General features: G+C 43.1%; 1 protein-coding gene across 1 annotated transcript in view; it reads right to left on the minus strand.

Annotated features, from left to right (window-relative positions):
• The window catches only part of SMARCA2 (SWI/SNF related BAF chromatin remodeling complex subunit ATPase 2), a 118,984-nt gene extending 103,268 nt beyond the window's left edge, over nucleotides 1-15,716 (minus strand). The window contains exons 1-2 of the mRNA XM_082496967.1: nucleotides 15,595-15,716; nucleotides 5,256-5,516 (exon numbers count right to left, since the gene is read on the minus strand). Coding sequence (XP_082353093.1) covers nucleotides 5,256-5,480 — 225 coding nt within the window. The 5' untranslated portion in view covers nucleotides 5,481-5,516; nucleotides 15,595-15,716. The remainder of the gene's footprint in view (nucleotides 1-5,255; nucleotides 5,517-15,594) is intronic.
• Nucleotides 15,717-18,875: the final 3,159 nt, after the last annotated feature.

Raw genomic sequence — 18,875 nt, forward strand, 5'->3', positions numbered from 1 at the left:
CAAAAAAAAACCCCACACCAGTAGCAAACTGAAAGGCCTAAAATCTAATGGAAGGGAGCCTAAATATAGCAAGAAAGGGGGTTGCTTCTATGTTTGCAGAAGTTTTACTCTGAAAAAACTGAAAGTGGAATTCCTTAGAAACAGATTAGGAAAGGTAGACCTCATTAATCAGTTTTTTACTAGCAAAGCTACAAAAGATAAAGATGGCATAAAATTCTCTGAAGACAAAATTAGTTTTAGTATCACAGTACTGATAATTTATGCGAAGAGACTTATATTTCCAAGAATACTTTTCATCTAAAAGCACTTCTACTGTCTATGGAAAAACCCTATTAAATAGGGGAGACAATTCAGCAGAGAACTACAAGAACTGAAAAACAGTTTGTTTTCATAACTTCTTTGAATCCCTGTGTAGTTACAGAGTTAGATAATAACTTTAAATCTACATAATAGGTTAAAAATTGCAGAAAGGATCCTACACACAATGCAATTTCTGTAAATTTTTCAGTCCTGTATAAATTATTAAAGATATCTTCGACAATGACATTGTTGGCATGAGAAATCTAACCTGTACTACCAAGCACTACTACCATGTTGGTGTACTTTTTCTTTTATTCTTTTAATATGACAGAACAGAAGAGAAAATGGAAGTTGAAACATATTTACCTTTGAGTACACATTACTGTCTTCATTGATCCCCATAAGTAAGAACAAGCACAGAACAGGCCAGATACATAAACAGTGCTTCCAGAAAACACAATGAGGGCTTAGCTTCAACTGTATTCAAGCCCACACCTACAGACTTGGCAGACTTACAGACTTTACATAATGCCTAACGTGTAAGGAACATTTTGCCTACACTGCTTTTATTCTGAATTTAGTAACTAAGGTCTACTCACAGACAGCATTGCATCACAGTTTCACCTATTTCCACGTAAACCATCAGATTATGGTGTTTTGTTTTGTTTCCTTCCCTTCTTAAAAAACAAACAAACAAACAAAACATATGCCTTGAAGTCAGAGGCTAAGATTGAGTATAAAACCAGACTTCTTCTAGACCATGCATCCTCTATACCAACAAAAATTTATACATAGATCAAAGAGCAATGTGTTGTCACATAACTGCACAGCATAATTGACCACATCAGTGATGGACAACCAGACTGACTGTAGTTGTCCCTGCAGTAGGGACTTGGCCAACATTCCTATTAATCTCTTATAAATCACTAAAAACATCATTTTACACAAGGTCTCTCCTGATTTCTCAAGGTTGACAAAAATACTTACTTTCTTTTTTCACTAACATAAACGCATGCAACAAAAATGATGCAGGAAACACGCCTGCTGAATAAAAAGGTGTTACTTCCAGGACCCTGAAAAAATTTTAAGATTCTCAGAATGTCTAATGTGAACGGACCTGTTAGCCAACAATATCTAAAACAGGAAACCACTTGCCTTCTGTTTTAATGGAACATCTGAGTAAACAAATTTATATTTAGTAAAAAGTACCATTTTTGTAGGAGAAGATTTTTTTCTGCCACTCACTTTTTCTCTCACTAACCGAAAACAGTAATATTGCCCATGACATCATAATAATTTTTCCACAGGCAGTAATCATTTAGAGTACACCCTATTACAAATTCACAGAAGAAATTATTATGCATCAGGTTACAATTAAATGGAAGAGAAAATAAACCCAGAGCTCACCGTACTCTTCCCATCCCTCAAGTGAGAACCACGCAAATTAAATAGATATACTGTTGTCATAACTAAGAGTTAAGCAGTTAAAATCACGTGGCTCAGCTGGTGCATAAGAGCATACAGAAGGCTGTATTAGTTCAGACTAAAATGACCTAACCCTATGCTCCGCCTCCAAACTCATATGTGGAAGCTAAGGAAAAAAAAGATCAGGGCAACCATGTATCAATGCTTTCTTTTAATACCTTCCCAGTATTTTCACCCCATGAGACTCTGAGACTGTTATGGCTTGTCCATTTAGCAGTCCCCCATGACAGACTTCTAAGTATTTCTCCTTAAATGTAGCTGTCCTGCATCCAAGATATACTTCAGTAAAACTTGGAACTGTAAGTATTCCCCTTAGACTAGCAATTTCATTGAGAGTCTAAAGATTACTTAAGAAAGTAGGAAGAAAGATAGCTAATTTATTGTTTCTGTCAAAACTGTGTTATGTAAATCAATAATAAAATTTCCTGTGGAAGGGTTTCCTGGTTACTACATACTTTAGAAATTAGGATTTATTAATATCAATTTGTATCCATCAGTGTTTTTTCTAATGTTGGATACTTTGGAGTTTTTAATTTTTATGCATTATATTATTCTTTGTAAGTTAGTCAAACATCTAACACACAATGAAGGTGTTTCACTACCTAGTTTGTGAATTTTAAATGAAGCACCACATCCCACGGTATACTTGGTATGCGTAGCCCACAAGCAATTGCATAACTGGGACACTTCTTGTGCCATCTCTCATTTTTACTGCATTTCATTAGGAAAAAAAATGTGTTATGTTACATCATTACTTGAAAGTCAAACTGCTTTACATAACACTAAGCAGAATGAAAACGTTTACTTGGTCAAATGGCAGGTGGCTGACCAGTTTTTTAATTACATGGAACAACACTGAAGTAGTATTTGCAAAATAGTCTAGAGGCACCCTTCCACAGCATTTCTTAAACAAAGCCTACCCTCAGTTGTCACAATACACTATTTCTGGGGATACATAGGAGAACAGACCAGAAAACTGGTTAAGACTGAAAAAATAACTAAGGTGTTTTTTTTTTCACCTGGATCAGTTATAAAACCATAGAATTGTCTAGGTTGGAAGGGACCTTTAAGATCACCAAGTCCAACCATCAACCTAAAGCTGCTAAAACCACTACTAAACCATGTCCCTAAACCAGACCCATTTTCTAGCTTAGTAACACATACACAAAGGCATGCTGGAACTTTATAGAACTTCACAGAATCACAGAATGGTAGGGGTTGGAAGGGTCCTTTAGAGACCATCTAGTCCAACCTCCCTGCCAAAGCAGGCTCAGGTAGAGCAGGCTGGACAGGAACACATCCAGGTGGCTTTTGAATATCTCCAGAGAAGGAGACTCCATGACCTCTCTGGGCAGCCTGTTCCAGTGCTCTGTCACCCTCCAAGTAAGGAATTTTCTCCTCGTGTTCAGATGGAATCTCCTGTGTTTCAGTTTGTGCCCGTTGCCCCTTGTCCTGTTGCTGGGCTCCACTGAAGAGTCTGGTGCCACCCTCTTGAGAGCCACACTTTAGCTATTTATAAGCATCAATGAGATCCCATTGCAGTTTCCTCTTCTCCAGGCTAAACAGACCCAGGTCTCTCAGCCTTTCCTCGTAAGAGAGGTGCTCCAGTCCCTTGACCATCTTTGTAGCCGTCTGCTGGACTCTCTCCAATAGTTCCTTGTCTTTCTTGAACTGGGGAGCCCAGAATTGGACACAGTGACATGGCAACCTAGACGTCACCAAGGCTGCTGCTACTAAAATAAAAACTTGTGAAATTACAGCCTGTGTTCCATTATCAGAATCAAGGCACAGGAAAAAGAAAGTAATTTTACTACAACTATACTGACTGGTCATCATTGAATTAGCTATCCAGACTTTTCACGTTCTTGGTGCGTGTTTCAAAACATTTCAATGCCACCTCAACGGGAGAATTCTTACTCTGGCTCACAGAACTTCTGAGATGCTTCTAAAGTCTCTGAAAAAAACTTTGTGGGATGACATTTGTTGTTTTGTTTCTAATGATAATATAGCATAGTGCCTGAAGAACACACAAGGTGAAATAGGATATAGCAGTTAAAAACAGTGTATAGAGCATTCAACCATTCTAATGGAAAATACCTGGTGCCACGCTCTTCTTCTGCGGCTATGGAATCTCTTAAAAACAGAAGGAAATAAGAGCACTGAAGGATGCAAAAACTCTGGCTGTCTATGAAGTCTGGGGCATTCACACAAGTAATGGAAGCTTGGGCTGTAACTAACCTCACAAACAAGGAAATGCCAATTGCAAATGTCTAACCTGGCTAATAGCTAAATACATGCTTCAAGATTCAAATGCAAAAGTTTTAGTTACTGAATGTACTGACCTCTCAGAAATTACAACAGTTCAGTACAAATGGGCAGCCGGATCATGACCTCCTTCACTTCAGCTGTCTTTGTGCTATTAGAAATTTTAATGATGTGGTTCTTCACTCAAAAGACGGTGGTGTCATGTGCCTACTGACTGGACACTGTTTTAACAAAGAAAACTGACCCATATGTGAAAATGGCAAAAAACCACATGAAAAAGTTGCCAATTCATGAGAAAATTAAAATATATTCCTTTAAAACTAATTTTTTATTGTTTTTTTTTCTATGTGCATATAAGAATTCCATGTGGAATCAACAGTAGTTACCAAAATGTTTTCAGTATCTTGGCTCTGCAATCTGTCACTGCATATTTCTGAGAGTAGAACATCAGTGAAATTGAAATTATCTTAAGTTCTAAATCTCTGGTACATAAACAAATAAAAATGACAATACATAAAGAGACTGTTCTCATAAAGGAAACACCACACGGGCAAATATTTCCTTAAAGCAAAAGACATTAATGATAGTCTAAGCACACGTGTCATTTTAAGTGTATGACAACAACCACTGAAGTCCAATAATTCATGTTCTATATTATATAGTTTTAAATTCCTTAGTAAGATGCAGCCTTTATAAAATAACTTGGAAACTAGTTTTTTCATCAACATGGAAGAATAAACAAATTCTTAAGCACAAGCACTCTGAGAGTTAAAAATATTAATTTTCTTAAAAATCCATACAAAATTAAAAATCACCCCAGAAAAACAAAAGATACAGCCAAACAGACAAGAAGAAAAAGAGAAAAGGAAAAGAAAAGTAGTTAGCATGGTCTATCGTAAGGTTTTAACGCTATAATTCCTTTTTTTCCCCTAGTAATGCCTATCTTCCTGAAAAGTACAGTTTACAAATGAAGACTGGCAAACTACTAACACTACAGTTTGAAGTATTCTACTAAGAACGAGGAAACTATGTTTAATCTGACATATGCATCATCTTTAGTAATAAAGACAGAAGTGGGAGGGTAGCTGCTCTTTTGCAGATGTGTGTAATAGCAGTTATGCAGGTCTAAATCTAGTGTTAAGTAGTCTTTTTAATCAGTGGAGAGAGCTCTAGGAAAAAAAGGTTCACTTGTAATAAACTATTACCTTATGCATTTGGTGCATGCCTTCCTGTGGATAATCAGTAGGCCCCATTGTCGGCATTGGATGTGGGACACTGGGTGGACCAGGACTTGGCCCCATCATGCTGTGAACTGAGCCAGGAGATGGCCCTGGTCCTGGGCTAGGTCCTAGAATCGGTCCAGGTGAAGGTCCTGGTCCAGGGGAAGGACCAGGATGAGGCATGGTGCCAGGGTCTGTAGGCGTGGACATCTATTTTCTGTCTCCTTTTCAATTAGCAGAATAGGTCTAATAAAACAAAACAAAACAAAAACAGAATTTCTATGTGACTTTAGGGGCATTGAAAAAATGTAATAAAATCTACTGGCAGTCATTACACACACGCACGTACACATGCAAGAAGTCATCAGCAGAAAATACTTAAATGATCCTTAAAGTTGCACATCAGTTTGACCATCCTTCTAAAAGTCCACTAGAAGGATAACGATTCTGATAGTTAAGTCAAATTCTAGATGTTTACGTGTTACTCACAGAACAAAGCAACTGGTATGCTATGAGAAACATCTACCAGAGACAATGGTAGCTCAACTGACTTGTAATCATCAGATGTATCACGTGGGGTCAAGCACAGTACTACTAAAGGCAGGGAAGATAGCTGGGCACCTCTGCAACATCTGCACACTTTCTGAACATGTGTTCAAATATCTCTTCTTAAACAGATGTGACTGCACTGAAATTGGTACTTACAAAATTCACGGTAATGCAGCAAAACAAGTGTTAACAGGATTATTAAGACTATTTTCTGACTTTTATTTAAAAACTTAGATATCAATGTAGGACCTCTCTGGTTATCTCTGTATGCAATCACAATATCAAATGAAACAGGCAACAGAAAAAAGACAACTACTTTAGACTGCAGAGTTATAATTCACTTGAGGGGTTCTGCTGATGTCACAAACCAGAAGAGTACAGCTCAAGTGGCTTATAGAACAGTAAGTGCCCCAAGAACAAATGACAGGCTTTTACAGGCTTGAAAACCAACTATTATTATATTTTTATTTCTGTGTCCTTAGTAGAACAAATTGATGCATGCTACAGGCTTGAAACATTCTTCAGTTTTCCGAGAACTTTTATTAATGTCTAATATTGGGAACTTTTTGTTTACTAATGTCGGAGTATTGTAACACAGATGCTATATTTTTACAAAACTGATAGTTAGCTGCTGCCAACGAGATCAGTCATGTTTCTTGGTATTCCCTACTCCCAACAGCAGCATTTTCATGGGCTTGATCACACAGCAATCTCATTATTTGAGCAGTTAAGCCGGCAGAGAAGTAACCCTATATTAAAAAAAAAAAAAAAAGCCACACAAAAAAAAACACCAAACCATCTAGTGATCCAGGTTACTGAACTGACTTGCTTAAAGGACAGATGAGTCCCAGTGCCAGCAAGTAGGATCACCACTTTCAGCAGTAGCTGACCGTTAGATGGGGTCAGCCTGTTCCCTTTATTTACTTTGGGTGTAATTTTATAGTAAAGTTACCTGCCCATGATTACTCAGCCTATAATAGCAAAGCCAGTACAATGAAAAATGAGTCTTATTAAAAAGTATTCTAATTTGGTACATTACAAGGTAATTACAATGTAACGGTACATTACAAGACCTAAGACAACTCCCTGCCCCAGCCTCTCTCCTTACAGAATTTATCACAGGAGAGTGTTCCACCTTCTACTTCTGGGTTTATCACTATCCATAGTCAGCAGTAATTACTTTCTAACATGAATAAGTGGTGTAACCCTGTTATGACACTGCTCATACAAAGCCACACTGTAATACTGTAAACAACCTGGCTTGTAGTCAAATTAAGAAACAGACACTCAAGAAAAACTAAGCACCCTCCCAAGGTTCTCAACAAAGCAGAAAGAGGGCCCATCTGCAAGACACGTTGGAATAAAAGTGGACTGGTGCTTACTGCTAGCCATCAGGGAGTTCAGAGCTTATAGAACTGATCGTTTTTTTTTTTTCATTTAGGCCCAAGAGTATTTACTTACCAGGATGCACACAGAAGATAAAATGCTACTATAGCAAGACCATTTTCACTTATTTACCCCCAATTACCTCATCATTCTGTCAAGACCAAAACTGGCTTAATAGCTTTTGCTTATAAACTTCTTTTTGTTGTAACAGCTACTACACTCTTCTGAGTAAAAGCAACAAATTAGAACAATGCTCAACTTATTTAAAATAAAGTATCCTCACTGAAATAAGCTACTTTGGGATACTATTTCCTTGCAAGGTAAAACAGGGAGATGCCTATGAAGTTTCTCTGTTCAAAACAAAACACTATAGTCGCTAATTAGTCACCCACAATCCCATGACATTACCACAAAAGGAGTCAAGTTATCAAATGTTCACAACTGTGTACACCATGCCATCACTTCCTATAAGAGGCCTACAGTTTGGCTGTATGAAGGACAACAGACATTTCCACACAACAAAGAGTTTTTATATGAGTCAATCATTACGTTACAAAATATAAGACTGACACTTTCGCAGCTGACTCTCTCTGCACATTATAAGCCAAATTCAGTCCATGTAACAAGGCAAAACCCAGCACCACCACCAGCATCCAGAAAAATGTATACAGAACCGCAACGCAATCAATTACAGAACTACTATCAGTATAAAGAATCCTAAAATAACCTATTTCACAAAAGACTTCTAGCTACACCTATACTTTTAAATGGGTAACAAAATCTCCCCCTCTATTCACCTCTATTTCAAATTCAACTTGCAGTTGTCATAAAAATTAACTGGCTCCAGTCCTACAGCTCCACTAGCTACACTGCCATTTACATATACATTAAACATGTCCTGTGTGCAAATTTGGAAAATTTAATTCTTTTTAATAAGCTAGCAAGTACCCAACCTGTGAGAAACAGTAACTACCAGAGGGGAATGTTGCACCCTTTACACCACATCAAGTCCTTTCATTATCTTTCTTTAAGAGCAGATAAACTCACCCAATCTTACATAATTGTGAATTGTCTTAAAACAGATTTGTATTCAGAGATTTTTGTACATCAAAGAACATACTTCTATGGAAAAAAAAAAAAAAAGTAACTTGTAAGATCTATATCAGGATCAGGGAAATACAAAATCTTGGAAAATACTACCTGAATGCAAGTAATAAGTCCTGTCCAAAGATGCCCACGGACATAAAGAGACAAAGCAATTTTCCCTGGCAATAGTAGTATACAAAATAAAAAAAACAAAACAGCCACTGCCATAAACCAGAACACATTATACATGGCCCTCCCAACTAAGGATCTGGTCACAAAACAGAACTGCTAAAAAACTTATGATTTAACATGTTTCAAAAATAGCTTTGTTCATGTTTACTAAGACTGAGATCGTATTAAGAAACACAGAATTTAGGCACTCTGCTCTCATTAAAATTCAGTAACAGCTAGATAACTAATTCCTCTAGGCCCTCATAAAAGTCTCATTAAAGTCAAAGCAAAACTCTACAGAGACAACAGGTGCAACAGTGGCCATGCTCCATCCAGATAACATCGGTATTAGTTTGGGTAAATTCTGGTGCCTATAATGAAATAAGCAAAATGAAGCCAACTCCCTGCCAAAGCCAGTGTTCACCCTTTTGTCTGGACTGCTTTTTATTGAGTAGTGCCTGTTAGAATTACAAAGTGAGGGGGAGGGAAGGAAAAAAAATAAAATTACCCTAACAGATTATAAGGACTTTAATAAAATGAAAAAAAACAACAAGTTTCCATCTCGTTGTCCCAAATTATAAGGCTGCTGGCCCTGATTCTCAATGACTACATGCTGTCTTAATTGTTTCTCAAGCGTCCAATCTTAAAATTTCTTCAAAACCCTCATGGGAGTAGTGTTATCCACATGACTTCAAATAAGACATATCTCTTCTTGAACTGTAATCCCTCATCACTTCATAGGTTTATTTACACCAACAGCACCAAATGTCTTTTGTGAACAGCCCCAAATAGAACTAGAGGGGATTGAATTAGTTGTGGTGAATCACACAGTTTTTCCTGTGGACTCAGAGAATTTCCCCACCTCTGCTGGACACACTGGAGTTGAGACAGAGAGGGAAAGAAATCTATCATTGTCAAGGTAACTTTCTATGCACCTAGAAGGTTTTGTAGATGTAGCTAATTCATTTACAATAGGGTCTCTGTCAGTTCAGTGTTTCAGGACCCACAACATCCAAGCACACTACACATATGTTGGTATAAACTTCTACAAACCCAAACATAACAAAGGCACGGACTTTCTTCACATGAACAAAGTATGCAATATTAGTAGATCCAAAACTAAAACGCAGCAGGTTAAAAACCACCTGCATTCCATACCTTGGAATTCAAGACCAGCTGGACACCCGAAAAGGTTCAGAGATTATAGGTTGCATTGACACAGGGCACACACCAACTCTAGGAACAAATGGAGCAGTACTAACTTATAATTCTTCTGTTTCCTTTCACCATCCAATATAACTTCTGCCCTTCCATGACTGACTCAACCTAAGTTGAACTTTAACCAGGATGTTTTGACCAGATCCCCTGCCTTGGATAGGTAGCGGAAAGTAGTGAAACTCTACCACTTAGATCTGATGAAAAGGAAACACGGACCCCCAGAACAGCCACATACACACTGCAAAGCAGGCTGCAACTTTGCCTTCACAGAAAAATCATTAGTCTACTTCTCCCCACACATCTCCAACTGAAGTTGTGATTCACAGGTGACTTTGAAAAGATACACTGTGAAACTGTGATACGCTACAGGCTAAATGAATTACCTTTATTACACTACCACAGAAAACATGAAATTATACTGTCAGTGATTCGTAGTATTTGCTTAATCTGCTAACCATAAACAAATGAAGATGTCCAAAGTTTAAGAACTAACTAATAACGACAGCAGCTTATCATAATTAAAACAAATAACTTACAATACTTAGAAGCAAATCACTGTTTTCTATTGTACAACCCCACAGGACACATTTATCAGGATTTAACTATTGTCATTTCATCAAACAATAATTCAATCAATAAAGAGGTTTACATGAAACAGCAAAAAATCAGTTAGAAGAGTCAAATCTTCAACTAACATAAACCAGAGTTATTTGGTTCACATAAGAGAAGCCAAACACACTAACAGCTGAGAGATTCTGCCTTTGCATACTCATGCATGTAACTTCAAAACCTTCTGGAAAGGAATTTGCAGTTTAAACTGAAAACCACAGAATAAGCAATGCTGCACTGTAATTGCTTATCCAGACACTTAGGCCAGAGACAAAAACCTCTGGACAGTGCTTCAGCCACATGTCTAGCTGTCTATCAAAGACCGTCTGCATGCACCCCAGCAGAATCATCAGAACAGGCAGTGTGTTTACACCACAAACTTCACTGTGGAGTCATATAGCATCTTTTTGCATGCAGAGATAGTTTACTTCGGGATGATAGTCCTAATACCCCCCACCTTCAACCCCTTACAGATAGTCTCACAGAAATTCATATTCCTACTGTGTAGCTGTTTCAGTTTTCCATAAAGTAACTTCTCAACTACTCTAACTTACAGCCTACCCTGTTATGAAAAACTAAAATCAGCATCAAGACATGACTGGCTAACAGCTGAAGGTTGAACGTACTACAGACAGTCAAAAGGCATCATCACAAGTCAGAGTTCACGCAAGTTAGACTAAGCTATGCTGCCAGATTTTTCAATGAAGAGGCTACAGCACAGACATATGATCATTTCTGAGGGCTTTGCAGCAGAAGGCACTAGCCTTCAGGAAAACAGAAGGGCAGATAGCTGCCATCAGTTTAATTGCCGTTTCACCCCACAGGCACAGTCTCGGCAGACAATGCCCAAGATCAAGTCCATGTTGGCTACATGTGTAAACTCCACTGTATGTTTTGGGCACAGAAAACCGACTTGTGATAGCACTGACTGGTTACAGATTAAGTTTCCATACCGTTACCTTTACTACAGGAATTAATCACAGTTACTGCACATGATCTTCTCATTAGATTCTCAAAAACAAAAGCCATAATGAGAGGCAGGCAGAAGGAAAGGAGTTCACTATACTACTGACAGGCCTCATCTTTATTTAAATGGGGAAGAAGTGAAGAAAGAAGAGAGATTGTTTTAAATACAAGTTACTTATGGTAAAATATCAGTGCAGATACGAAAAAGCTGTCACTTCAGCAACAACAAACTTATTTTTAACATTTTCCCCAAAGGTCCCAGCTCTAAATGATCCACCTGGGTGCTCACACCCTGCAGTGATACATAGGAAATATTCCCTACCAAGTAGAGACAAACAGGAAAATGTTAATGCCTAAGAAGTTATGACTTTGCATGTGTCAGAAACAAATAAAAAAATTTTCAGTATTAGTCTTCTGATTCTGCTATATTTGCAAACTACCTAAGCTGTGTTTGAGTAAGCCTTACTTCTTTCCCTTATTCATCATTCCTTATTTTCTCTTGCAAATAAGGCATAAGCTCTTCTCTACTGCCAATTTTATGACAAGTGATCTTCATGTCATAATGTTGCTGCCATTTTCATGACAAGCAATCTTTATGTCATAACGTTGTGTTTACTACTCCACTAGAGAACCAAACAAATAAAAAACTAAACAGATTACCTTCAAAAGAGGTGGAGGTCCAGGAAATAGTCCTTATATAGAGAGAACTTCAATTGCAGCACAAAACACAAAAAATATTTTAGGCATTTTAACGAGTAATTTCCAAAAATGTTCCCAGTCATATGAAGAATGAAAGTTCTCCTTCTTAAAAGGATCACTAGTTCACAGGAGTATTACTAGTCAGGACCATGAAAACCGGAGGTGCAAACGCAGACATTTTTTGAAGTTGTTACTGTGCACATTCTGACCTTAACTTCAAAAGTCCAACAAAATTGAGAAAATAGATTTGCAGATATTAATTTCATATAGACCTTTTTCAAGAACACATTTAATGTAAGAATAGCTGGAGCACTTTTTCTCTTGTCAATTTTCAAGCCTCAGGTGTTGGTGAAAGCATTTTTCAAACTTGACAAGAAACGCTCACAGACCACTTCAGAAATGAACAAAAGAAAAGATCTAAGACTGCTTTGAACACTCTTCTGGCGCATGTTCTATGAAACACCACAGAAATACCAATGCTAAAGCTGAGACATAACTCATGAGAGAAATACTGTATTTAATGAAGCTTTACTCTCACCTCTGTCAAGTCCATATATGCTGTGTGATACGCTTAACTCTGGATTTATTTTCAAATGCTCATTATCGACACAACCTTTTTGCTTTCTATCACTGATATATATGAGCATAAAAATCTGCCTTCAATCCTATTCTTCTGGTACACCGCTTTTTTCCTTCGAATAACAAAAGGACAAAAGAAACAAAGTCAAAGACAGTAACAGGGCAATTAGGTTCCCAAAGAGAAAGCGTGCCTTTATTTGCACCACAATACTAACTTACACAGAAGAGACTGCCCCAGCCCGAACACATAAATGGTATACTACTAAAGGAATTAAATTCTGGTACAATGTTTATATTCCGGGTCTTAGGGGCTGAGGTTAAAACCAAGTAACGCTGCAGAAATCTAAAACACAACAAAAAGAATACAAGCAGAACAATGTCGTGTCATAGATCTCATATCAGCTTTACAGAAAACGTGCAGAATATTTAAAATAGTAAAAGTAAAAAAAAAAAAAGCCTTTATATAGCTTCAATTCTTCAGTTGCTTATTTAATTACCTATCTAAAATATTAATCAAAAGACTTCTTACGAAGAACAGCGTTCACCTAAAGTTTGGAAAGTCTGAGTATCAAACATAAGCAGCAGACACCAAGGAAAACCAACTTCGGTGCGACCTATGCAGTCATGCCGACATTTAACCACTCTCTTTACTTAACCATAATGCACACTTGGGGGGGGAAACAACAAAACAAACGACAGAAAAAAACAACCCCAAAACAACAGTTAACAGTAACTTCAGCTCGAGTTCAGAAGAGCTGTAACTTTTCCAGCCGTCCGCAGCTTGTTGTTCCACCATCATAAATTTGGAGGTGGGAGGAGACAGAATGAAAATCTCCATTTCCCCCCGCACCACGGACGTAACGAAACGTGGCCGTGAGGGAGCCGCGGCCCCACACGTTCGGCCGGGTGCTCGGGCGCTCCGCCGCACCGGCGGCGGCGGGGGCGGCCCGCTCCCTCCGTGGCCCCGCTCGGCCTCGGCAGCGCCGCGCGGCTCTTCCGGCCCTGCCGTAGGCCTCGGCGCCGCCCGCCGCCCCCCCCGCCCCGCAAACGGCCCCCGGGGCGATCGCCCACAACCAGCAGGACCCTATTCCGCCTTCCTCCTCCGGCCTTTCTGGAAAGTTTTCGCCCCGGCCGACAGGCTCTAAAACGCCCCTGCCTGGGGTTCCAGCCCAGCTGCCTCCTTCCCCCTCCCCTCCACGAAGCAATGGCTGCGCCGCTCCCGGCGGCGGGCCGCGCAGGGCCCCGTACCTCGACGGCGGAGCGGGGCTGCGGCGGGGGGACGGGGGGGGGGGGGACGGGGGGAGCACGGCGGCGACAGGCAGGCGAGCAGCCGGGGCACGCCTCAGGGCTGGGCTGGGCCCGTTCCCCCGCCGCTCCTTCCCTCCGCCACCATGTCACGCCGACCAAACATGTCCGTACGCTTGTGTGTGGCGGCGGTGACTTTCTGATCCTCCGCCGCTGCCGCCTCTCGCTGGGGCAGAGGGACAGGAAAGGCTGCCACCCCCACCACCCCCCCGGCCGCCACCGGCGGTTGCCACCGCCTCCCTCTCCCCCGCGGAAGCCCGGGGGACGGGCTCCGCTGCCCTCCTGCCCCGCCCGGGAGCTGGCTGCAGCCGCGGCCCCGCTGCCTGCCCCCGCCTCCGGTAGGGGAGAGAACTTTTCCAGGTGCCGACCACCGCCCCGTCCCCCTCTCCCGACGGGGCAGACGAGCCGCCCCTACCTGAGCATCCGCGTGTGTACGCATCCTCGCTCCCGCCCGACCCGATCAAAAAAAAAAAAAAATTTCCGCGCACACCGGAAATAAAATGCTTTTTGCTTGGAAGACGATTACAAAATTGCAAGCGCATGTTTTGTGCTACTCCGCTTCGCCGACTGCTGCAAGGCGGGGGGGGGGGGGGGGGGGGGGTAGAAGGGGGAGGACGGGACACACACACGACACACGATTTCTGCATGGAAAACCGGGGGGGGGGAGGGGGGGGCGGGAGGAGACAACCTATTTTGGGAAGTAAATCGCGACACCTTTACAGCGGGAGTGACTGCACAGTTATAAACAGAGACTGAAAAGCAACAGGAGCCGCAGCCTGTCGGGCGAAGTCCCAGCCCCCACCTCCTCCCCCCTCCCCGGTGTGTGTGTGTGGTGCTTGTGACAGGCAGGCGGGGAGATTATCCGGATCATGGCCTCCCTGCCTCTGCCGGGTAATGCCGCTACTCTCAACAGGCAAGACTGCTCCCCCACGCACCATCTTCCTCCCTCCTCCTGCCTCCCCACTTCCCCTTTCCTCGGCCGGGTCTACGCCAGCCTGTGCCACCGCGGAGAAACAACCCCGCCGCCGGGCACCGTGAACTTCACCCTGCCACCCCCGAAACGTAGCCCACCGGGCGGCCCACACAGCCGGCGTGGCAGCAGGCGAGGCACCCCCTCCCCGGCCCGCCGAGGTGCCCCGGAGGGGGGGGTTCACGGACGACACGGAATTTGTCGATGGTCGCTCCCCCGGATCTATTTCTCTCCCGGTCGCGTCGCCCGGAGTCCGCCACACACTGGCTCGGCGGCAGGACCGCGGGGGTGCCCCGGCGGGCTGGCGGTTGTTGCCGTGCGAGCCCGCCGGTGACACACGCCGCGCACCGCGGCACAGCGGCTACCGAGGCGCCGGCAGGGCGGCCCGCCGCTCGCCCGTCCCTTCCGCGGCTGCCGCTGACTCACAAGTCAGCCACCGGCGACGCCGTGGGTTTTTTGTTGTTCCCCCCCCCACACCCCGGAGATTTGCATCGTGATTATTCCAGAAATACCGGATCAAAACTTTCTTCTCTCCACCCACCGGGGGTTATAAATATTTGGGGAGGGCCGGGCGCCGGAGAAGGGGGGGAGGAGGGAGGGAGGAGAAAGAAGAAGCAGGTGGCGGGGACGTGCGCGGAGAAGGGGAGGGAAGGTGGGCACGGTGCGTACCGGCACGATCACCAACAATAAAGGACGGCGCAGGCACTGCCGTGCCAGGGACGGGGAGCGGAGCGGGGCTGGCAGGGTGTGGAAGGGGGGGCGGACCGAGTTGTAAGTTATATTTACCTTCCGCCCGGGAGGAGCGTCGCGCTGGATGTCGCTCCTCTCCCCCTCGGTGAGTCACCCGAGTCCGGAACCGGAGCGAGGGACTAGATTATGAACATGACTTCACCGATGACAGCCATTCCCTCCTCTTCCTAAACTCCTGCCCCTCCTCCGGCCCCCTTCCAGCCGCCTCCCCTCACCGACGCCACCGCTCAGGAAGCGGCCTTTCCATTGGTCCGCCGGTGAGGGCGTGCCCGCCTCTCTGCACCGAAAAGGCGGTCCTATTGGCGCCGGCTAACCGTCGCTCAATCGAGACGTTGAGGAGGGGAGGAGGTGTGCAAGGAGCGTGGCGGGTGGGGAGTGTTGTGTGGGTGCGCGCGCGCCCAGGGTCGCGCTCCCGTGCTGGCCCAGGGGCGGCGGGGCGGACACGGCTGCCGCTCTCCGTTGCTCCGCGCCCCTTCACCCCTCCCCAGCTCGGCTGTGCTGAGGGGAAGGGAGGGGAGGAGAGGGACGGGAGCGCCCTCCGGGAGGAGGGTGAGGCGGCGGTAGTCGCGGGAGCAGTTTGGGGAGAGGTGAAGAAGCTGCTGGAACTCCGCCGCGCTGCTGCCTCGGCCTGCCGGGGCGAGCCCGCCGCCGCTGGGGCGGGGAGGAGCCGCCGGCCTGGCGGGCCTTGGGGTCTCCTGTACCCGAGGGGGGGGGGGGGGGGAGGGGGGGCGGCGGCTCTCTCCCTGCCTTTAAAAAAAAAAAAGGGGGGGGAAGGCATGGAAGGGCGTTGTCATTCATCCCGCAACTTACACCCCGGTCTCCGATGGCAGAGGGTGCTGTAGTGGACGAGAGGAGGCTGCCGAGGCCGTTGCAGCCGGAGCGGCCTGTCGCAGCCGGAGCGGGCGGGCGGGTTGCTCCCGCTGCCGGCGGCCGCGGCGCGGAGGCACCGGCGGGGCTGGCGGGCCGTTCTTTACCACAGGCCCTCTCGCAGGACCTGGCTGCTGCCTGCCGCCGGTCTGGAGGCGGCTGTTGAAGCAGTCGCCAGATATGACACGGCTGTGTGAAGAGCGGAGGTGGATCTCGTGTTTCTTAGGGGTAGGAAGGGTAAACAGCGCGATTATGTTTGTTCCGTCTTGTTTGCTTCCGTCCTTTTAGCTTAGCAGTGGGTTTGGAAGTACAGTTTTCAACTGCGCGTGTTGGTGCTGTATTTTATTATTATTATTTTAATGCTGCAAACCGTTTACCTGATCTTCAGCCAAGCGCGGCAGACCTCTCACGTTGTTTGCCGAAGCTATACCTGTTTATGTAACAAATGGTTTAAGTACTTCATTAAAGTAATGGGCCCGCCAGTCTGAGGGTTGGGGTTTTTTTTAACATCAGTTGTGGAATCAACAATAAACAAAAAAAAAAAGGTGGTGTCATATGTAATGGCCTTTTTTTTTTATCTCTTCGTATGGGAGGTATTTGCTATTCTGAAGCTAACGTAACTCTCTTATTGGGGGTTTTCACTTTGTACGATGGAGTAAAAAGGTGTACTTCGATATTAAAATTGCTAGCTACCACAGAAGCGCAGGTGACAGTATTTTAACCTGAAGTTCCTCTGCTGTGCCCAGGTGGAGTAGTTAAGGACCTGAAGCAATGCTGGGAGCACCAAATGCACTTTGTGGTCATTAAGTGACAGCTATTGTTTACGTGCTGTTAAGCTTGGTGCTTTCTCTGTTGGTTGAATAGGACCAGTAATCACCAAGTTACAATGCTGGCTATACAGTGCTAATTACCACTGTTTCTGTAGTTTTCCAAGGCGTTATTACTTAGTCGTTAGCTTCATCTTATTTGTTATGTAAAGTGACTACCAAAATGCTGAAAGATAAGTATGTAAGAATTAGTGCAAACTGGACAGCACTAAGTATCCAGTGAACAAATAAAACGTTTAAAAGGCTATATTTTCAGTTCACCATTGTCTGTGAAAAAATATTTACTTCGGAACAAAATCAAAGAAATTGAAATATTCAAGTCTGTGTGTACAAAATACCCAGTATCATTAGGTAAAACACTTGATCCACGAGTAATTTACTGATTTTGGGGTTAGCTTTGTCTTAAACTATGAGTTGCAACCAGGTGTCTTAGAGCTAAAGGAATGTAGTTAACATTCTTGGAAAATTATGCTAATGGAAATGAAGGTGGTAAAAAGATTCTTCCTTTTTTTTTTTTTTCCTTCATACCCTGCTGTAATTCTCATTAGGCGGTTTGTTTTTTTTTTTTTTTTCTTCTCCACTATTCCCCAGAGTAAGCTTGAGGGCCCTTAGCCTTTTCTCTCTCCAGAAGACAAAACAAGCCTGAAATAATGGAGAGGAAGCTTCCTTGCAAGGCAGCTCAACTGCTTGTTTGACTCGGCGGCACTCAAACGGTTCTAAACCAGGTCAAGCCATTCTTTTTGGTGAAAGGCATACAGAGAAGAAAAAAGGAATATGAAATCAATCTTTTGGGCAAAAGAAAAAATGTTCACTTGACTTTGGGATAAATGCACCTATATTTTGTTAACAATTATGTTTATTTTAGGAAGGCTGAAGAAGCTGGTTTCATTTTGGGGCAACAAAAAATCTAGTTGAATGGACATGTTGCTTATGTCAGTCTGAAGGATTTATCTTTTTGTATTTTGACGAAGTATCATTTAATCTCATTGTAATCTGTATTGAGGGGTTGGAAAACATGTTTTTTGTCAAGGCAGTCATGTTCAACTGACGTGAAAATCTTTACTGAAATTGATAGGGTCAATAAGGGTTTGCTATATGAGACTTGAGTGGCTGAAGCTTCACACATAGTGCATATGTAACCATGGTGAATAATCACATGTTAAAGGATAAGTTTTTTCCCTCATTAGTTTGTCTAGGTTAGCAAAAGGAAAAAAAGATGAGGACCTTTAACTGAATTAATGCTTTGGATGGCACTGACAACAGTAAAACTGCACATAAAGTTTTCAAACTGGATGAAGTATCATGATGCGAAGAGGTACCATTTTGTTGAGGAACTAAAGCTTGTTTATATGAGGAATGATACCAATATAATTAAAACTGTTTAGAAACAGATATGTTGGTGGGACTCTTGCAGGGGCACTCTTATATGAAAAGCAGGTCATTACCACCAGGGAGTTGCAGATGTTTACAGCAACCTCACCGTTACCAATTCAAAACCTCTGCTGTAACAGCTTGTGGTGGTATTTCTCTGTTTGCTACCAACTTAGCAGAAATGGCAGAAAGGAGTCTTTTTTTTTTTTTTAGCACCTCAGCCAGTTCCTAGCAAAGTCCAACTGTTTAGAG

Source organism: Vanellus vanellus (genome assembly GCF_965231255.1).
Source record: "Vanellus vanellus genome assembly, chromosome: Z".
NCBI classification, from domain to species: domain Eukaryota; kingdom Metazoa; phylum Chordata; class Aves; order Charadriiformes; family Charadriidae; genus Vanellus; species Vanellus vanellus.